Source organism: Malaya genurostris, chromosome 3, assembly GCF_030247185.1.
Source record: "Malaya genurostris strain Urasoe2022 chromosome 3, Malgen_1.1, whole genome shotgun sequence".
NCBI classification, from domain to species: Eukaryota; Metazoa; Arthropoda; class Insecta; order Diptera; family Culicidae; genus Malaya; species Malaya genurostris.
Window position 1 is genome coordinate 31,352,896 of NC_080572.1, and position 23,676 is coordinate 31,376,571.

The 23,676-nt window shown below is 36.1% G+C and overlaps 1 protein-coding gene across 1 annotated transcript in view; it reads right to left on the bottom strand.

Annotated features, from left to right (window-relative positions):
• Positions 1–22,906, bottom strand: part of LOC131435224 (DNA-binding protein D-ETS-4) — a 35,614-nt gene extending 12,708 nt beyond the window's left edge. Inside the window, exon 1 of the mRNA XM_058602888.1 lies at positions 22,198–22,906. Within this exon, the coding sequence (XP_058458871.1) occupies positions 22,198–22,233 (36 nt within the window). The 5' untranslated portion in view covers positions 22,234–22,906. The remainder of the gene's footprint in view (positions 1–22,197) is intronic.
• Positions 22,907–23,676: the final 770 nt, after the last annotated feature.

A 23,676-nucleotide genomic window follows, 5' to 3' on the forward strand; every position in this document is an offset into this window, starting at 1 on the left:
AGAAGATACAAAAAAACATCATTTGACGTGTACAATTAGAGTGCAATCGAAACTCACTTCACTGTTTCGCGTAAAAACATTATTACCCACAATCGCTTCAACTGCGCACACATTCTGAATAAATACACTTTCCACTAACAGTTTACGTAACTTTTACATATCGGTTTAAAAATTTATATAGGGATATATCGTAACACATGCGAAAAACATCTAAACAATTTGCGAGCAGTTTCAACAAGACTGTCCCTCTTAGCTTTTAATGGATTGTTTTGCTTTGACACTACTGTCCTTCAGTAATGACGGTGATAGATAAATAGAATCAAAGTTTCTGATTTTAATAACGAAATTAGTTGTCAATGAGAATTTCGTGTTGGATTGAAATATTGCTGGTTTGTGTCCAGAATATTCGCCAACTAAACACATTCTCTAAAAATAAGAGTTTTTTCAGCACAGTAAATTCTAAATTTTAACTAATTTTATAGTTATTTTGGAAATTTTGTTGTTAAAATCAACTAATTCAAAAACAGTAATACGAATTAGGCGCAGAGCTAATTTCGGTCGTTCCGTGTACTTATAAGTATCACACTCAGGAATTCGTGCTAGCTCCGTGATGGTGTTCGCGGGACAAGCCCATTTTTAGTATATGTTCTAGGAATGGATCAAGTTCTTTGTTACATTCGTTTCGTTCGGTTCTTTTGACTTTTTGTAGAAACGTGCCTCCTATTTGGTGAGATCATTGCAGAAGAATTTTTTTTTTGTTATTGTGAATTGTTCCTTAAATGCCAGAGCTAATGAAAAGGTTGTTTTCAATTTTTTTTGTATTTAATGCAATGCTTCTTATTATGTCTTGATTTTGACTAATGAATTACCTGACGGTTCACATCGGCTGTAACTTTAAAACTTGTGACCAAGATTACAGTATGGCGACAAAAGAAGAGCATAACTTGCACTGCGACATTAACTGTTATATTGTATCATAGCATATTATTTCATATATTATCATCTTATATTATTTTATGTTATATTATTTTAGGTTGTATGGAATTATACTGCATTGCATTATATCTTATTGTTTTGTATTATATTATAATGTATTATATCATATTATATTATATTATATTATATTATATTATATTATATTACTATATCATATTGAATTATATTCTATTAAATTATGTGTTGTATTATGTTCCATTATATTTCATTATGTTATACTATATTATATAATATTGCATTATGCTCAATTATATCGACAACAGGGTGGGGAGGGAGTGAATCAGGGTATCATACAAGTGAATAACTGGATGATGGAGAGGATTGCCAACCCGAATCACGCGGGAGGAGCTTTCTGTTTCCTCCTGAAGGTCTGAAATGATTAAGACGCCCCCTTCTAACAAACAAACCATCAGGCGGGTTTGAGCTGGTATAGAGAAATTCTTTATTATATGGTCGGATGTTTTGCTGGAAGGCGCCGGTTCCTCAAAACCCATTTTGGCCTTCTTACAGTAGTTATATAAAAGCTATCTAATAATCAAATACGGATCTACTGTAAGTCTACCCGCATACACTGGTAATGCCTTGAATCGATGGTGGCTTCACACATACATACATACATACATACATACATACATATATACATACATACATACATACATACATACATACATACATACATACATAAACTGTTTATATTAGTTTAGATTAAAAGGAGACGAAAATGTAAAGAACTATGAAGTAAATCTGCATTTAATTTCATGATCCAAATATCTACAAGAAAATTGTTGTAAATTTACAAACTATTTTTGTCTGCGAGTACTTTAGGTTCATTTGAAACAGTTTTCAAATAAAAATTTTTAAAATTTGAAAATCATCAATAATATAATAAAATTTTGCAATTAGTGAAACCGGGCTAATGTCAGAGCCAAACCGTGTAAGTATTCTTTCACTCTATACACTTTCAAATACAGATGATTCAAAACATCATACTTTCAGATAGACTGTTACCTGTAATTTTACGACATTGCTTCATATGCTGCACGTCCTCTGAGACCGACATAATCAAAAGTCGGAAATGAATTGAATCAGTGCCATCAAAGAGAAACGGAAATCATCGCAACAACAAAAAAACCGCATGGTACATTTAACATAGAATAGACACTAGTGCGAGAGCGAATTTCTCTCGGTAAACCGTCTTAGAATCAACGGTTAGCACGCTGCTGTGGGGATTCTCTCTGAAGCAACAAACGGTCGCTTATTCTCGTTTCGCGATCCGATTCTGTATGGGCAGTGGATAATTGCGATAGAATGATTATACTATTGCCGCTTATTCTAACTATGTGCATATAACCTTTGTATGATTTGTGTCTATGAAAATGTATGTGAATGCTCCACACAAGGGTTTTGAAATATTGCAACCTAGTATGAGAATCATCAAGTCGAATCATCGATTTGATTTTCTGCGATAACTGTCAACTTGCTATTCTCTCTTAGTAAATTCCACACAGCGGCGATCATTATCAGACTGATTTTTTAAGGGCCATGAAATACTCAGAGTATGAAGTGGAGCGAAGAAATGTAGAAAAATTTTCTCGAGGTTCATGCATTGAGAGACTCGATTTCTTGTAGCATCTTCTACCGGATTGAAAATGTTGTATACAATATAGATAGAAATCGAGCAGCTTCTGTCAAATTTTCAGCAATCACCAACACTGATGACAACTGTTACAACTAATTTTACAGATCGTAATATATTTTTGACGTGAATAAGTCTATATCTACTATGAAGAATGGGGCGCCTTCCTTAAAATTTGCCCTGCGAAAGAATGTGTAGAACTTTATGGTGAATATCTCATGTTGTACTGAGCTTAACAATATCATTCTTGCTATATGTCATAGAAAATATGTTCAGCATTTTATGATAAAAAATTGCAGTACTATGAGACAACCATGAATAACTTGGAATTGACCGATTTACTTTGTGCATCATTCGCATCTAATACGTGGCAATTATAATCTACAACAATTAACTGCAAAAGCCTTCTTTCAAGGATCCAACAATTCATTGTGGTGTGGATATGATTGGCATCAATTTGAGTCTTCAAAAATTCAGTCAGTCAAGTGTAGACACAATCCGCATATGGCGTGATTAATAAAAACTCAAGTAATTATATGACTGGATTATATAAAATGACATAAATCTGCGGCGAACATGTCCAGTTTTTTTCGCAGGCACGTAAAATTTGATGTTTTAATTCTAAAAACGAATCATGTGTTAAATCAACTGTAAACATATGTTGATTTTGATGCTGGAATGGTGAAGCTGACGTAAAATTAAAAGATCTTTTAAGTGCACTGTAAAACTTTTGAAAAATAATTAATACGGAATTTATATGCTCAATAAACAGCAAATTTCGTAACATTAAATGTAATATAAATTTCCGGCTATTTATGTATATTATGCAAATGCTCAGTTCGTTTTCTCTATTTTTCATGTAGCATCAGCACCCTTAGAAATAGGTGAACTTACTGGGGGCGGCCCGTTTGGCATAAGGTCATTTGGCATAATACCGTTTGGCATAACGCTGTTTGGCATAATGGTTATTTGGCATAACAGTTATTTGGCATAATGGTCTTTTGGCATAATGGTCATTTGGCATAATGCCATTTGGCATAATGCCATTTGGCATAATAATAATGGGATTTGCAATATTTTAATCTAATGAAAATTTTCGTATGTGTTTCGATCGATTGATGTTGTGCAAGGGAAACTCCAACGAAATATGTGAAACCTTTTTACATAAGCAACTCACTTAGTGCCAGCACAATATTCTGTTCGTCATAGATGATTCAGGTCAAGACGGCCGAAGGCCGCGAGTGCGCCGGCGACCCGCCGTCGGAAGCGCCGGCCACTGCGGGGGGGCAGCGCCCCCGCAGAAATCACCTCTGTCTAGTTGCGGGCGTTTGCCCGGATTACCCAAAGCTAGGAGCAATCTCTCAGTTAAGTCCGAACGAGCGGCAGCGAGGTCGGACACCAGATCATTACAAACGATGCGGCGTAGCCGCATTAGACCTTTCAAAATTGCACTGAATTAGAACAATTTCTATTAAGCAGCATGTGAATCTGTTATGCCAAATGACTGTTATGTCAAATGACCATTATGCCAAATGACCATTATGCCAAATAACCATTATGCCAAATAACCATTATGCCAAACGGCGTTATGCCAAACGGTATTATGCCAAACGACTTTATGCCAAACGTGGTAGCCCCGAACTTACTCATGAGGTAATTTCATACATGCCTTAATTTCTTACTAAAAATAAATTTGTGTCGGTTTCGATGCCAATTCAGCTCAATTAGCAATAAAGTTGATAATATGATAAACACTTTTACATGCTTTAAATTATAAATTTCTGCGAAATGCGACTTCTTTTATGTGCATCTATGAAGACGTAAATTCATATGATATTTTCGTAGTTGTGAATGGTTGCAACGAGATTTCCTTCTACCAACTCTATTCTCCTATATATCCGCGTAATTAAATTTTTTTAAAAAAAGACCTCAGTGTATTAAGTAATTTCAGCTTGTGCTTTCAATCGGTTAGCTAATGCGACTGTTTGAATTTATATGTACCATTTACCTGTCCAATTGTGGCTTATGTCGCTCAGTCCATGGACGCTCTATGTAATCTATTGATCATCGGTTCAAGTCCTACTCATTATCAATTTCTTTGGTTTTTATTCCATTGAATTCAATAGTCATGTAATCTTCGAATCGCACGTAAAATTCTGTTATATATAGTATACATTTTGTTACATCAGATTCAATGGAATTTCACAGGCTTCTTTCTAACTGTGTGTGCGTAGCGTAAATTTTCATGAATGCAAGACGAGGGTTGTTACTTATATATTCAGCCTGAAAACCAATTTGCATAACATTTTTTGTTCTCTTCTCGAGGTACCCCCAAAAATGGGTTTAGAGTGCTTTACCAGTTTCTTCAGGAGTATTGAATCGCTCTGCACGCAGTTTGTTTTTCACGGAAAGAAACAAACAGAATTCGTTAGGTGCCAAGTCAGGACTATGCCACGGATGGCCCAGCCCATGTTTGAGCCCATGTGTTAGTTTTTTATATCATTTATTTTTCCCCGGCTTTAACCTTTGATGAGGAATGATTTTGCGTCTTGCATTTGTTTTTCTTATTTCACGAAAAACTTCTGGCAAACAAATGGTGGTATACCAATCAGAATTGACGGTCTTACGATCCTCTAAGGCAACGGTAGCAATATGTCCGTTTATACTGAAAAAAGCCACCATTTTATTTGAAGTTCTTCGAGCGCGAACAACTTTTGTTGGATACAGCCGACTGCTGTTTAGTTTCGGGCTCATATGAGTAAATTCATATTCTGTCACCTGAGTAGATGTTTACACCAAATTTGAAGAACCACGATTGAATTTTTCAGCATTTCTTTGCACCAATCGACACGGATCTTTTTTGAGCGATTGTCAAACTATGTGGATCCAACGTGAACAAATTTTTCTCACGACTTAATGTTCATGCAAAATAACTTATAAGCTTTTCACACTAATGCTCAAGGCTGCCTTCATTTCACAGTACGTCGCGATCTTATATTATCAGATTTCCACAGCATCGATGTTTTCTGGCAAAATAACTAATTTTGAACGGTTCGCTTTCACATCTCATCCAAGTCAGTCGATAAAACAAAACCGCTTACGTTCGGGAAGGAAGAAACCAAGTAAGTGTTGTGTAGTGCATAATAGAACGATTTCGAAATGAGTGAACAAAACGAACAAAAGCTACCGCCGCCACTACGAAAGAATACAATTATTGTTGATTTTAGGCACTGCTAAATTTGACCTTCGATACGAGAACTTTGAGGTTTGCTTAAGGAGCAACTGCATCTTGATATCAAACGTGTGCATTTACTTTAATGCAACAAGACAAGTAATGTTGTTTCCAGTTTTATAAAGAGATGTGTGGAATTCAATTCGGTAAAGACAATAACAATGTGCACTATGCGGGGCATGAAAACATCAAGTACAACATACCAGTGTATAGGAAAGATAGTGCTACAGAAGTGCATTTGGATAGAAGTGCGTCTGCGATCCTTATATTCGCAAAACTATGTCCAAGTACGGAAAGATTCTTTCCATCGAATAAGAAAAGTGGAAGACATTTTGACTAAATGGCGTACGTTTGTTACTCATGCGCTTGAGAAAGGCTATACCTTCTTATGTGAATTTCAGCAAATATACAAGGATTCCGTGCAAATCACTTGTTAACTTAGCAGATGGCCACATGTTAATATTCCCAAAAGTCTGTTCATTATGGTAAGCCATGTAAAAAACTGAACAAGAAGACATCTGCACAACAGCGCTCCGTCCATACCAATCTCAAAAAACCTCAGTACATCGGAGACAGCCATCAACAACAATGATCCTTGTTCCTCGACGATACCAGTTGTACCCTATGTAGGATAATGCGCTCCATTTACAACTAACAACGCACCCATCGATTGGAAAAAAGTAAGGAATAACGATGATTTCGTCAATAGCAGTGACATCGTACCAATGGACGGGAACATGAATAGCGAACCACTGTTTCCCCTACATTCGCTGGATAGCAATGAAAACGCCTCTCCGTCAAGAAAAAAGATGACAACGAGATCCAACAATAAAAACCTTTTTTAATCCACCTAGTGATGTAATGATGCCTTTCTCATATCAATCATACTATTATATATAATACTGTGGTATTCTTCAAAATAATTTTCTTCGATTCTTAAAAGAATAACCGAAATCGGTTTGTTTGACCGTATACTGATAAAAACTATCAATTGGAGAAGTTTTGAGGTCGATTTAGCGAACGGTTTTTTACCCTTTTCAGTAATGGTGTAAAATTTTTAACACATTTTACCCTATATTTCCGGATCCGGAAGTCGGATCAGGATGAAATTCAGGAATTTCGTTTTCACAGTGGTTGGATAACCTTTCTATATGAGAAAGGCAAAAAATAATTATCATATTTTTATTGTTTAACGACCACGTTAAGCGGAAGAGTGAATGAGTCGAAATAAAAGTTTTATGAATTTTGGATGAAGTTGTTTGAGTGCATCAGCAAGCGAACTACGACCACGATTGAATTCGTTATATCAGTTTTGTAGAGTCGCGCAGGTAAAATTTCCAACTCAATGTAAACAAAACAAATAGCGAAATACAGAATGGTAATGGTAATGGTTAAAAATGTTAAAAAAGACTTGACGATGGAAACGTCAAATCCATCGGGCAACACTTTCCACTAGTGTTGCCAAGGGTAAATACATAAGTAGCAACCTACGTGTAAATGAGATACAGAGTGAAAATTTAAGTATTGTACAGTTGACCTAATTCGACACACGATGCAATTTATTCAAAGCTAACTTTTTAAGTACCCGAAATTTTCGAAAGTGACTTCCAATTGTGACATATAACAGTCATTCATTCTCATCGATTTTAAGTTGCATTTGTATGACTTGCACAATTTAACAAGCATATATGTTCTTCCAACGGATGTAGTTTGCGACGATATTCATTCATTTTCATATCGCGCAAATGTATATGTTCTTGAATGTAAATTTTCGTGAACTGTTACGATCCTTTCGAGTACGTGTCGTAAGATGTAAAGTCAAAAGAAAAGGATTTTACATGAACAATTCAATGTGTGACAAATAATGAAATAGTTCAATTTGTAATGATTTTACGTTGCATTAGAATAAATTTTATTGATAATTTGCACTCGGTTAGCAAGCTCAACTGCATGCATTTATATGCACGATTTACCTCTCAAGTAGATATGTGCTTCTGCGGCGCAATCGATAACGGGCGTACTTTGGGCTCTATTGATTCTCGGTTCAGGTTGCAGCCGCTGTCGTTTGTTGTATTCTATTCAATAAAATTTTAATCCATAAAATCTTTATTCCGCACAACTACACATGTTTTTTAATGGAAATTTTAATAAACCGAGACGCCTCGTTTATGAGTATCTCAGAAAATGTAAAATCATAATATTTCATACTGTGTGTATTATAAGATAGTGGTATAAATTTTATCTTTGGTCCAGGACTATTTTCATTTTGAATGGTACACTGCCTTAGCAGACCAAATTCATGTTATATATCAAACAAACAAAAGGAAACTAAAATTATTGAACTGAAACTGAAAACATGGTGTTTATGCTTCAAATTTTGACCTATATGCCATTTGTTGAACAATGTGTAGAATTTGCAACTAACTTGTATTTTTATTTATTGTTCATGATTCTCAACTTCTTCTGCAAAAATTTCTCGATTCCATTTACAACTTTTCAGAAACATGAACATTTCTTCAGTCCATAGTGTATTCTGCTACCTGCTTTAAAATTTAAATGAACCAATAGACACATTATTAGAATCTGCAAGTCTCAAAGGAAATTAAATTTGTTTCATTAAAAACCGCAAACGACTGTCAGCAACAATAAATTACATCACCGCAGCTAATTAGACTTAACACTCGAAACGAATGCGCTATTCTTTTGAAGCCTTAGCACACCCGATCCGTCGGAGTCTTCCATTCGTCTCTCGTAAACTAGAACATGATCTTGATCTTAGAACTAGTCACGTTTCGCACACATTAGAAACTGGTCCCCGTGAGAGCCAGCAATCGTTACAATTGAGGCCTCCATTTAGTAGTCGATGCCGTTCGTGCATATGCAGTAGATTTATGTACTGCTGTCAAACTCTCAATGACATCCAGTTTCAGACGACAATCGCAACAAAAGGACCATGACTTCCTGGATCGAAGTGACGATGTAGTTTTACACATTTGTGCAAATTACGTCGCAACAGCAAAACCATCCCAATACCCACTATGAAAGTGAAATCAGAGTGACTCGACGACCTGATTTCCGTAGGCGTTACGTAAATGTTATGTTATACGAGCTGCGCACTTTCGCCTACCTTACCGTTGCCAGTACTCATACCTGATTAGTCAGGTGGCCTAATTTTGACTGCAATGACCAGATCCAAGGTGAAAGCGTTTCACAAGATGAGTAGTGGGAAACTACTCATCAGAATTTCAACATATTCAGTTGAACAGTTATGAAGGGCAAATGGTTCGATATTTCTATCTACGGCGTCAACAGCAACGACATCAAGGATCGCGGTAAATCACGAAATCTAGAGGACGTCAAACTCGAACTAATCATCCAAGGCCGCACGATCACTGTCGCACTCATGTACTAAAAAGCATATGCAGCTGAGCTGTTGTTTGGATTTTACCAGGTTGCAAAATCTACTTCGCTACTATCCGTCAGGATGGCTATGATTCATAAAACCCATGACGCTGCTGCACAGTCCAAGCCTCCAGCAGAAGCCGATTGGTGGCTCGCACATACGAAAAGACACGGTGCTGCAACAAGAGACGAACCCTTGTCTTTTTTTTTGCGTTCGACCGACACAGCTTATGTAACGCGAAGCACAAGACTTCGTTCGACCGGGTTGCAGCCATACTTTGCGTGTATGCGGTGGAGTGGTATGGGTAAGTGTTGATAAAATTTACTGCCGTAGGTAAGAAAACGAAAATCCAACCCGGGCGGGAAAAACCCAGAGAACAAATTAAACAACAAGACATGGCACGTTTGGTATAAGATGAGACACGAGCACATACTCGACGAAAGAAGTATTCAATCGGTTCACCTTGGACCAATGATCAATCACAAAAAGCTGGTTTGGTAATAGTTGAAATATGGTTGATAGTCTGACCTGTACGAGAGGTTAACGCTATTTATTGGAATGTTCTTCAAGTGGCTATGTTTTCTTTTGCGTGACACCAGACCAGTAACTTACTTTCATTTCCTTTGTGGTCAAACCAGATGAAATGCTGACCAATTGAGCTGGCAAGAAATCGCAATGGACTAAGGTTTTTTTGTTTTTTTTTCATCCGCGACTAATTTCTTCCACGAAGACGAGTTCCATTCATAGAGTCGATACATTTCTCTGCAGTTGGAGAAAAACAACCTTGATAACAAGCACTCGAACTGGAACACCCATTTGTAAAGATCTGTTTGTTTTTTAACTCCCTATCACTACTCTATCGGAAATCCAAACCAGGAAGAACCAGTGTCAAATCGACCATACGGGCAACTGACCACATAGCTTGTTTCTCATTTTATTTCCTTCTCTATCGTGGAGTGGGCAAGAGTCCAGCGAAAAGGGAAAATAAGATTGTAACCGTAGGAAATGGGAAATCAGTGTTTGTCGGTTCATTGATGCCTAGATCGTTTTGGGTCTGCGCTAAACTGAACTGAGCTCTAGATCAGCTACACAGAAAAAAATAATGAAATTTACACGACATGTAAATCAATGATACTATGAAATAGACATCAGTTGACTATAATATTTGATTGAAAACCATCATCAATGTAAAAGTAATTTTAAATGCCTTGATTTTGAATGAATATCATAGCATATTTGAATCTACGTTAAGTTTTGTTTTTACAGTATATTGAAAAATAAAGACCTGAGAAGTAACTTTATATTCAATTCCCTGCTCCACATATATGCATGAAAAAAGATGCAAATATTTTTATCTGTATATTCCCATCAAATGGTCCCCGGACCCCTGCGAGTCCGCGAAGTATTTTGAGGGGGTACCGCAAATCATTTTCATGGACAACTTTTTTGTGTCAGCGATTGTCTCTAGCAGTAGATGATTTGTGTTACTTCAAGTTTAATGAAACAATTGTTTTGCCAAAATAATAATCATGTTATCGTTTTTAAAATATGTGTGTCCTTTTTTGTTGATACGATGCAATTTTCGAAGTAGAGTGCAAATAAAAAGGTTGGGAACCACTGCTCTAGACGATCGAACAATTTAAGTCTAAAAACAGCACCTATTCAAGATGCTTGTCACAATATGGAAATCGTTTTTTAAGAATCCATAATACATAACAAACTGTCAAAAGGTTGTTTGGTTCACAGACTCTGCCACTTTTTAGAGAGATTGAATTTCTATTTTGCGACATCTTGCTCATTCGCATCGATGAATTTTTGCTTCATTGTCTCGAAGACTTTTGTACGTTTATTTTTATATACATGAACCGCATCTATTCTTCAACTTGCACAACGATGCGTGAGCTGATCATTGATTACGAACGTGTTGGCTTAGAGTCCATAAAATAAGTGAAACAAACTAGGTGCGCTAGCAGAGGAATGTTTTCTCTTTGATTTTTTTTTTTGCGAAACTATAGACTGTTTGCTATATGATGAGTTGATGGATTACATACTAGTAGTGTAGATTTTGTACCAGTAAATCTTCGTGGGGCCTTTTACCATTGACCATCCCTCCTGCGATGACAGATGAATATTTATGAGACACGCAGCACTAATGAAGTGAACTCCGTTAGGCGAATCGGCTTGACGCCACGCAGAAGGCTGATTTGTGAGTCAATTTGATTGCGAATCGGTTACTGAAATTTGTACATACCTGCACTGGAGATGAATTGTATATAGCAAAATTGTTTAATCAACCTATACCAAGACGAGAAACAAAGCGATGGAAGTACAGTACTGTTTTATACGTAACATACTAACATACATACATACCCTAAAACTACTCAAATTCAGATTTTACTACAAGTAAACAAACACAAAAACAATACCGAACCATTCTTTAGATCTATTTGGTTTGCAGTTTGCGGTAATTGTTTGACAATTCAGCAATAACCGAACGATCGGTAATCAATTCAATTACCGAACATTACCGAATTCTACGAAATTGTGTGTAATCTATGTTCATTCAGCTATTAAGTGTCATTGACTAAATTCTGGGTCGAGCGAGGTATTTTAAGTTTATCAAACGAAACTTTCGTTGTTCGGTGGTTCTTTCACGTTTTGCAATGGAATTAAAAAATGAAATAACAGGTTCAATACAACTCAAAAATGATCAAATAAAGTGAATTTAAACTAGCTCACTAATTGAAGGTTGTATTCATTTTTGTTGATATTTACTTGTAATACTATGTGGCATTGATTCTAATGGCTCTATATGTTTGAGTTTGTGCAACTCATTTGTACTATACAAGGTAGTATGCTTCAAGATCATTTTCAGAATTTCATTCTAAATCCTTCGAAGCCTTTTGTTCCTGGTGGAGCAACAACTTGATACAGAATGCATGGCTGGTCTGAATATTTGTTTATAAATTAATTTGCTCTTAAGACATATATAAACATTTAATATATTCATTACATTTTGACTAGACTTTATCTGTGAGATGCTTGATAGTGAAATTGTGATTATACACCAAACCTAATTTTTGTGTCGCTTGATCAAACCATGTCGAAAACCATTCGATTTGATGACATGATTGTTGTTTGGTTTAATGAGGTCATCAAAAGGTAAGTTCCTATCTCATGCCACCCCGTGTATCTTTGATGACATTTGGTCAATAAAACGGTGTCGACTGAGTACTATCGCCTTCTGCGTTAGTAACAGAATGAGAGGCTGCGATTTAGTTTGTATGTAATAACTCTTTGGAAATGCGAAAATTTTCCAAAAATCTTCCAGAAAGGTCAAGTATTTTGGCTTGAGGTCCTATTTAAACCCATAATGTGGATATAAATTGAATTTCATTTGTCCAGACTTTTCATCAAATAGTTTTCATAAAAAACCGCCTTGGATTAGGTTTAGTCAAAATCTGCATAAGGCCGGTTAGGCAGGGCTTGTATTGTGAATCCTCAAACGAACGAAGCAACAAAAAATATCTGCTGTGAACACTTTGCTTGACATAGCTGAATGAGAGACCTATATTAGAGAGAAACTGTATGCGTGAGAGTATATGCTACTGAGCAGACCAATTCCCCTTGCCAAGTAAACTGTCTGTGCTCTCAGTTTAAGTTAACACATGAACTAAGCAATCCATGACAATGTAATGAAATGAAGGGTTCGCTCTCGTTAGTATTGTACGAGAAAGAAGACCTTGCCTCACGGTGTGCTACAAGACGCGAAGCAAAGGCATATATGCAGTGTTTACGGTTTATTTTTAAAAAGTAGGTTTACAGAAATCATTTTTAACATAATGTTCGCATTCCAAGACCAAATTTGATCACATTTCAAACATACTTTAAACATTTTATAGCAGAAGTTTTGCATTTGAGCCAATTTTCAAAAAGATCAATTTGTTTCTTGGCGGTTTACACAGTGTATATATCCGAGAAACACTAAAAGCAATGTTCTTTAAGTTAATATTCATCGGAACTAAAAGTTATGAAACTAGTTTCCTCATAGGCATCTACAATATTAGAACCATTCATCAAATGCTAACCTCATGAAGCATAGGTCTCAGCAAGCGGGCATATTCATGAACTAATGAACGAACGATGCAGCTCTCCTGGCTTGGGTTGCGCTGTGAATTCTACCTGACATACGAATGTGTGTGAATAGCACAGATGGTGAAATCCTTTCGTTCATATTCGTTGCTTCAATTTGCAAGCCCTGCGGTTAGGACCAGATTGCATAAGATCGGTTAAGACCAGATTAATTGCAGAAGGATTTTTCGCATAAGAATTTTAACTAAAGAGTTCAAACCAATGTTGAATTTTAAATTCCATTAATAAATATCGTTAAGACCGGTGCTAACTTTGAATTCTGTTATTGGAGCAGAATAATATGTGGAACTTGATTGCTGCAACGATGTTGAGAAAACACTTCATTTGAAAAGGAATATTTTTTAAATTTATATACAGATACCTTTGGAAAATGGTCCATTTGAAAAGTCGTTTTTGTATTTTGAACTATACATGATTTTGAACTTCCAAGAATTGGAATCTCGAATCCAGTTCATACCATAATTCTCGCATATTTTAGAGTCTTATTCTGAGTCTGTTCCGGAAATCAGATCTTGAATCGGAACCCAAATCTTATTCCGAATTTTAATAGGAATTAAAATTTCTATCCAAAAATGTTTTGAATAGATTTCTTATAATGCTCACTATAATGTTAATAATATAAATGCGAATCAGATGCGTTGATAAATTTCCACATAGAAACAATATTTTGCAGATATAACCATTGCCAATCACCGAATCTCGGACTCGCTGATAATATGCAAATACTTAAATATACTCTTCGTCAACTAGACGCACATTACGTCGCGAATGTGATTGCCATCTATAATATAACGCCAATGCTACTAAAAATTTACGTGTGTCTGCATCTAACAGCCAAAATAACGTGAAATTCATCTCGAGACGTGGTTCAAGAAGATGACATCACCATCGCAGCATTTCGCCAAGCATACCAGTCACCAGTGTGCGTATTTATTGTGCCCGATTGGTAGGGTGTCTATGAAAGGAATGCGGGAAGGGGAAAGTCGTCTCACCTGACCAGACCAATGTGCCAGCGGTGATAATTTATTGCTAATACAAATCGCTGACTAGCAATTACCTCATGAACCCATTTTTTGTCTACTCATTCAAAAATGTTCCAATCAGGTAATGGTTCTTTCAAATCGTTAAATATCAAGACACAGAAAATGTCACTGGGAGAGAGAGTCTTTGAGCAAAAAAGCTTTCCACTTGTTCGTAGTCAGCAAACACAAATGAGTGCAAGTACCTAATTACAAAATATTGTCAACGGCGATGTTTGCACCATTGCGTCCTCTTGTAAATTCAGGTGAGTATGTGGAGAAAAGCTTTCACTTTTCGCCCAGACTTCAATCAAGTAAAGCACGCCTCTCTGTCATATAAAATTCGAATGTATGCGCCATACAGACAAATCTTCATTGCCATCGATAATCAATCGTCCAGTAAACAAATGCGTTTCGAGAAACACGTGTGCTAGTTGTAGGTAATAATATGATAGGATACCGGGTACCACCGAGGTCTAGCTGTTATCAGTACACGTGCCTACGTCTTTCTAGACATTAACTGAAATACCGTTCCAATGGAAACAATGTTTGATGGAACAACCAATCGGAATTGAGATAGCAGATAACCGAGAAATAAGGTGCGTCCAAAAATAGGCGGTCCTGCTAGGTTTGATTGGTTTGCTGTTTCAAGAAGACTAGATGAATCCTGGTAACTGGCCCATCGAAACTGTATTCTGAGTGGAATATTGCACAATTGAGAGGAAACCCATTGTTTTTAGCTAATGTTGGTGACATGTCGTTTCGCCTCACTTCAAACTTGCAATTTGTCAACTTTCGAATAAGTAGAACAAAATTATTTTTCTCACAATTCGCGTTTAGTCGCAATCGATTGTCTCCAATGGTTAATGAGCGGAAAGTGGCCGAACTGTTTAAACACATCTTTTTTTTATTGTCGTTTGTTTGCTTGTCGGACTCAGTGTAATCAGCTGTCGGTATTACTGAAATGAGAAGAAACTACTTTTGCATAATTGAGTTCCGATATACGCCCCACAAATGAGTTCACCATCTGAATATCGGCTTCGCAGCAAGCAATAGGTGAGGTTCATCGAAAGTTTTATGTTTTTTTCGTTACGAACGGTTTGGATAGTTGATTATAAGAAACCCGGGCTTAGTTGAACATGTTTGGAACACCTTCCTTCCATACGTAATACGAAAATTTGGAAATCTTATCCAACCGCAAGCCTATAGTTATAATTTGACTTTTGAGTACGCATGCGTGTGTGGAATTAAATATGCAGGAATCTGGTAATATTATGCAAAATTTTCTGCTTTGACGCGGTCGTTTTTCGACTTGTTGTTTGGTTGTTTTTCGCTCGCACACCCGGTCAGCAAGCTTTCCCATTGGCTGCTGTTGCCGTGGTATTAACAATATTTAAAATCTAGAGACCGGTTTTCGGGACTCGTTTGGTACACTCTCGCTCCTAAAGTCGTATAATCTGATCGCGGATGACCAGCAATTTTAGAGATTCTCGGAGCTTACTGATTTTCGTTGGGGGTTTTATTGGTCTTTCGTATCGATCGATTTTATTGTCCAATCTAATTGATTTGACCTTTCCATGATGGCCATAGCTTTAACAACTGGCTGGGTGTCGAGAAGCGTGTCCAAAGAAATAAAGCATTTGATATGTATGGAAGGTTTCTGATTCAAACAAATACTTCAGGATCAAACAACCCTTAAATAAAGTAGTGCAATATAATTTTAAATTTATTAATTAATAATGTTAATTGCGGAAATTAACAATTCAGGATCGACTTGCTGTGATTTGGTAAAACATTGCACATGTCTTCAGTGTGACAAACCATTCATTTTGCACGGATCGAGAGACTGATTCGACTCAAGACTGATTTCTCATCTAACCTTTTTCAGAGTATATTTTTCCAAGTGCATAAAAACTGTTCCTTTCATTTATATTAGTTAGTTTTTTTAACTACTTGTGATATCCTACAATAAATAAATGAACATTTATATCAGTGTAGAGTAGTAGGAATGGAGCGTAAAATAAATATTAAGGCAGAAGAGTGTAGTTCCCGCTTACGGACAGACGTAGGAAACGGGAGTCCTGTATATCAAAAAGAATAAAGGACTGTTCATTGACTAAACTAGTTTAAGGATACTAATCCGAAACTGCCCGATCCCACACTACTAACTAGATCAAACGTAAACCAGAGTTTGTTACGAAATTTGCTCCTCTACCACGTAAAAAAAACGCGCAAAAAGACTGCATAACTTCGGAAGTAAAGAAAACCGCATAAAAAACACGTAACTTAGAAAATCCGGGTAAAAAATCGTAAAACTGAAGACATTTTGTTTTTCGATGCCAAATGTCTTAGAAATGAATGAAACGCCTAGATCTGGTGTAATCTAAAAAAATTGAAGTAAATCAAATTTGGAACCTGCCACAAGCAGGCGGTTTGGCTTAAAAAAATCTGTTTTAATCCACCTAGTGGTGTAATGATGCCTTTCTCATATCAATCATACTATCATATATAATACTATGGTATTCTTCAAAATAATTTTCTTTGATTCCTAAAAGAATAACCGAAATCGGTTTGTTTGACCGTCTATTGATTAAAACTATCAATTGGAGAATATTGTAGGTCGATTTAGAAAAAATTTTACGGTTTTTCGCCCTTTTCAGTGATGGTATACAATTTTTAACACACTTTACCCTATATTTCCGGATCCGCATGAAATTCAGGAATTACGAATGGAAGGACCACAGGACCTTTCATTTGAACCTAAGTTTGTGAAAATCGGTCGCGCCATCTATGAGAAAAGATAGAATACATATTTTCATTTTTTTGCACATTTTACCCCATAACTCCGGAACCGGAAGTCGGATCCAAATAATATTCAGGAATTTTTTATGGGACCACAAGACCTTTCATTTGAATCTAAGTGTTTGAAAATCGGTTCAGCCATCTCTGAGAAAAGTTAGTGCAAAAGAACGTTAAATACACACATACGCACATACACACACATATACACACACAGACATTTTGCGTACTCGACGAACTGAGTCGAATGGTATATGACACTCGGCCCTCCGGGCCTCGGTTCAAAGGTCGGTTTTCACAGTGATTGCATAACCTTTCGATATGAGAAAGGCAAAACTTTAGGGATAACACTAGATCTCAACGTTTAATACATTTCTAAGACAAAACAAGAAAATCGGATAACTTTGAATATTCGTAAAATTCTGCGTGAAAAAAATCCGCGTAAAAATCGTGCAACTTCGGAAATCGTAATTCCAAAAAGCAACTGATTAGGCAGAACGGTTTTTTTAAATAACGCAATACCTTTTAGAAGCTAAAATTGTATCGAGTCAATGAAACATAACAAACAAGTGTAGTTTTTTACTATTAATAATGTTTGTCTTTAAATTGAAAACTAGCTGTTCTATCTTGAAAGCTCTTCTGAAGGTTAGGAAAACGACGCAACTATGGATTGACTGAATTGAGAATTGATAAATCCTTGAGTGATTAGGCCTCTTCTAACTGTCAGACTTTTTGAAAAGCTTTGAAATAGTTTCAAAACTAGTTTATAAGATTTTTTCCGTTCTTCGCATCGACATGTCAAAATTTGTAGCACTCCAGACCCAAAAGTTTTAAAACCGGTCCAAATCATAAAACCTTCCACCAAAGATAATGAAGATCGAACAACCCATCTCCGAGACATACACAGAATGTTAGGGCTATGTAGCAAATGTAAGCCTTAGTGTTACATTCCTTTTGTGGAATGTGGCCTTTGCGGAACAGATTTCGCAGCCGATTCATAGCGTACAGGACTATTAAATCGTTGGTACTACGTTCCAACTGACACTAAGAACCCTTCCTGGTCGGGGCTCGAACCTACTACAACTGGCATGTTATTTGAAAATATCGGCTAAAAAATAATTTTCGTAAGAACGGTATGTTGAATTTTTATAGCTGAAAACCGACAAAGTAAGTTGAGCTAAAGAGTCTAGATAGACAAACAAATGGTTAAAAAAGGAAATTTTGGAAAAAAATTGCAACAATACTTCGCAATGATTTCCGATCAGATTTTATGGAAGAACACCAAATTAATATAAAAGATTCCTCTATGTTACCGTTTTTTAGATACAGCGATTTTGAAATAGTTCACTGTTTTTCAAGTCTGTTAATAAAAAAAAATCCTGAAGGATTAGATAATGTTGAACACTACTTGAACACTTTTTTTAATTATTTTTTTATACAATAATATGTCCTTTTAATTATTGTAAATGGTAGTTCTTGGTGCTAAAAGTTCAGTACAATTTTTCTTTCCGTGAGATTTCGGATACTGAAGGTATACTGGTCATACTGTGCAAAAAGTAATATTAATATAGTTATGTGCAATAGCATACAAATCAACTCAATCGTCGGCGTATTATTTTCTGAGAAGATTATATCGTGAGTTGAAATACTGATGAGGTTTGAATTGCTGTGTAGGTTTTCAACACAAATAAATACCATATCATAGAATACGTAACACGTGAATATTTAGGTGAAAAAATTTTGAATCGAATAACACCAGCATTTCTAAGACAAAACAAGAAACCGGCAGAGCTTCAGAAATAAGCATAAAAAACCGAATGACGGAAACACTTGAGTCTAATCCTTCATGCGAAAATAAAAACACAATACATTCATACATCCCCAATGACTCTAAAGCATTTTTTCAAAAATTTTGAAGGACTTGTTTATTAGGTTCCCAAAAGTATGACTCAAATTGACAACCGATAATGTATGTAGAGTTTAGGCCAATTCAAAAACTACAACTAAATTTAAAACCTGTTTTAATCCACCTAGTGATGTAATGATGCCTTTCTCATATCAAACAAACTATCATATATAATACTGAGGTATTCTTCAAAGTAATTTTCTTCGTTTCTAGAATTACCGGAATCGGTTTAATTGACCGTTTACTGGTAATGAATACCGATTGGAGTAGTTGTGAATCCGATTTAGAATTTTTTCTACGTTTTTTGTTTCGCCCCTTTAAATGATGGTATGAAATTTTTAACACACTACCCTATAATTCCGGAACCAGATGTTGGATCCGGATGAAATTCAGGAGTTCCACCCAAGACCACAGGATCTTCCATTAAAACTAAAATTTGTGATAATCGGTCAAACCATCGCTGAGAAAAATGAGTGAGATCATTTTGAGAAAATATGACCACTATGGTATGAATGAAGTAGTTTTGAGATCAGTTTAGATTTTTTTTTCTTTTTTTGTTTCGCCCCTCTAAGTGATGGTATACAAATTTTTAAACACTGTACCCTATAATTCTGGAACCAGAAGTCGGATCCAAATGAAATTCAGAAGTATTGTATGGACCATTCATTTGAATCTATGTTTGTTGAAATCGGTCACTTTATCACTGATAAAAGCGAGTAAGTAATTTAAAATTGGAATTTGTACACTAATCAGCTACAGGAATTAAAATCCAGATGAAATTCAGACATTTAAGAAAGACCATAAGATCATTCATTTCAGTTTATAAAAATCGGTCACGCCATCTGTGAGAAAATTTAGTACACATATTTTGATTTGTTTGCACAAATTTAGAAATTTTGTATAGAACCATAAAAGCTTTCATTTGAATCTAAGTTTGTGAACATCGGTTTAGCCATCATCGAGAAAAGTTTGTGCACTTAGTTTCAAACATTTTTGCGCATTTTTCCTTACAATATGCGTCATAAAAATTTCAACTACAAGCACGAATTAATACCAACTCCAACGAACTCATCAATCCGGTGAATATTTACATCGTTTATTCCTTTTTGCCTATCTCGTATAGAAAAGCTATGCAATCACTGTAAAAATCGAATTTTGAACGGATGCCCGGGAAGACGAGTGTCATATAAGTAAAAAACTTCTGAAGTGAAGAATTTTATTTTTGCATGATAAACGAACGAGACATTTAGGATAGACAACAGCAATATCTAATTGAAATCGTAATGACGATGAAAACTACGCGCGCGTTTCATCATTATAAACCAACTGAAAAAGAAAAAAATAGATGTAAGATTTTTCGAAAAATCGGTTACCTCGTGAAAAATGGGGGGAAGGGAGGGGGCGGTTCAATGCATAGGACGCTGGTCTTACAAGCCAGTTGTCGTATGTTCGAGCCCCGACCTGGAAGGATTCTTAGTGTCAGTAGGATCCATAGTACTAGCCATGCAATGATTCTGTACACTAAGAATCGGCTGCGAAGTCTGTTGAAACAGAAAGGCCAAATTCCACAAAAGGAATGTAATGCCAGGACTTTGCTTTGGAGGGGGGCACTTCAGGAATTTTTACTAGTATACCATTTAACTCAGTTAGTCGCGATCACAAAATGTCTGTGTGGGTATGTGTACGTGTGTGTGTATGTATGACTGTGTGTATGTGACAAATATTGTCACTCAATTTTCTCAGCAAAGACTGAACCGACTGAATGTCATTGAATTTTATCCCGATCCAACTTCCAGATCCGGAACTACAGAGTGATATGTACCGAAAAAATGAAAAAAAATGTAACTCACTTTTCTCAGAGATGACTGAACCGATTTTCACAAACGAAAGATCTTATTGTACCTTATTATTACATTTCATCTTTATTCGACTTCCGACATAGGGCGGTGAGTGTCAAAACTTTTAAACCGTCATACAACACGACGATGCAAAGCTATATCTCAGCTATATTTTGACCGATTTCAAATATATTACCAAACAAATTCTTAAAAAACTCATTTTGACTGGCTATATCTCAGTTGTTAGTTGCCAATTTTTTCAAAATTTTATGACCAGCAGAATGGTCTATCTCTTACAGACAGAATGAAATTTAAATAAAATCGATCACAATTATCCAACAAGAGTTCTCATTAGAGATGGACAATTCGTTCGCGAACGGTTCAAAAGAACTAGTTCTAGTGAAAGAATGAATGAACAATAGGCCAACATCTTTCCATCTTATTATAAGAAATTGTAGAAAACGTGAAGAAAAAAAAAATAATAAAAATAGTTGCAAGAAAAGTTAATATAGATAAACCGTCATAAGCAGATGGGGTGATGTGTAATATTTACCATCCTTGACATTCCCTTTTATTCGATTTGTATCCACTTGTTAGTTATATCACAAAATCATCTATTATTTTAAAGTATACTTTTTGCCTTTCTCATATATCAAGGTTATTCAATCATTTGAAAATTGTCTAGTGAACTAGTAGCGTCTTATACAATTCGATACAGTTCATCGAGCTGAGCAATGGCTGTGTATGTTTGTGTCAAATAATGTCACTGGCTTGACTTGAGCTTGAAAACAAAATTTTTTTCTGCTAATATTTTTTAAATTATAAGTAATATGAGAAAGGCATCAATACACCACTAGGTGATTAGAAAAGGTTTTGCTCAAACCAACTACAAACTGCTCGAGCAAACAGTTCGTTACGTTCCCTCCCAGGTGCTGTACGTACTTCAGATCAAGAATACTAATGAAATTGATTATCATATAATGGCCGATCCGAGTTCCCAGAGTGTATGAGACAAGACAACGTAGAAGAAGGATTCGGTGTGTCGAAGCAATTATTAGAAATCACCATTTGAAAAACCTGTTTGGTAGATCGTATTCGGCTATTTGCATGTTTCGAGCATTGTTAGAGGAATGTTACGTCATCGAAACATTGGAAGGGTTTAACTTTCAAAGTGACCGGAATGAGCGTCTATAAAAATTGCTATTGAAGTACATACCGTTTCCTTTGGATAAAACATCATCTCTTGCGCCATTTTAGCTGATACGAGTTTTCAAAATCCGTTTAGACTTTAATTAGTATAAATAAATAACTCAGTAAAACGTTTTTAATTGCGTACTTTCGCTTGCATAAGTAGCATAAATTTGCATGCACCACTTGCCACCGTCACCGTGAATTGTACGTTTCACTTTTCATTCGCAAGTTTGTATTTATCTTCGAACAATTCACTTAATGTGTTCAAAGTATGTAATTTCTTTTGATTTGTGTGCACTAACAAGAGTTTTTTTTTTTTTGGTCCAACGCAAAGTTTTGCTTCACAGCAACATGCGCACACTCTATGATAACACTTATCAGTCAGTGATGTTAATTCACTCCACTCTGAACGACAAACAATTCCGAGAGCATTATTTATTCAGTCAAACACCTTCTACATTCACTGAGATAATCTTTCACCTTCATCAATCAAATAAACTAGACTTCATTCGGAAATCTTTTGATTTTCTTTATGTTGAAGTGAGTTTGTCCAACTAAATACTAATTTCACGTTCGTGTGCTCTCTTCGGTCCTAGCTTCAATCCGTTGCTTTCTTCGATGATATGTTATGTGTTTAGTATCTTTATATTTTCAACAGTAGCTGGCGTCTAGTAGAAAAAAGAACTGACAGAAAAAACAGCAGCTTCGCGAAAGTAGCAATCCACTCTGTTCAGCTTTCGACTCGTGAATAAAGTCAAAGCTGATCGCGCAACAGCCTCAAACCGCAGCTTGTCAAGTCAAATAGCACTAGTGTTGGTAATTCGCCGCGCACCGATCCGCCGATTACAGTGTGGTTGTGATTACTTATTTGCGATATTTTTTATTTCATTATGAATTATTTCGCCAAATCCCAGCCTTTCTGGTGGCGTGCTGCTAGTATGTACAGACCGAGTCAAAACAAAACAAGTTTTCCAGTCCTACGCATACAACGAAAACCACCCGTCGGTAATGGTCGGTAGTTGTTGCGGTGTGTTTTGCTTCGGAGTAGACCAGGACGCCTGCTGTAATGGGGGAGAAGTCGGTGAAAGATCAAACCCCAGCAAGCAGCCAAGGAGATAGATACTAAGAGATGGTGAGCTTATTCGTGGAATAAAATGGCTTAAAGTTGGTGTCTCTTCGACGTCATGTAACTTTATGCCACCACCAACTCCCATTCATTACTCAGCAGTGAGGAGTGTCGATTGACTAATCGAACAACAGGCACACGAATTCATGACGAACAGGCTAGTTTACTAATCCTTGCCAGGAACGGGTGAGACTATAGTTTAGATGATTAACCGACATTCCTTTTAGTTTGCTCTACTTGAAGTTTCACATGTATTTTGTCAACTCTATTTGGTTGCTAGCTTGCGTAATGTCGCAGAGCATTTATTCCTTAGCACAATGACAACAAATAATATTGATTTATACGAATTTTTAATAAATGAAACAGACCCATGCAATA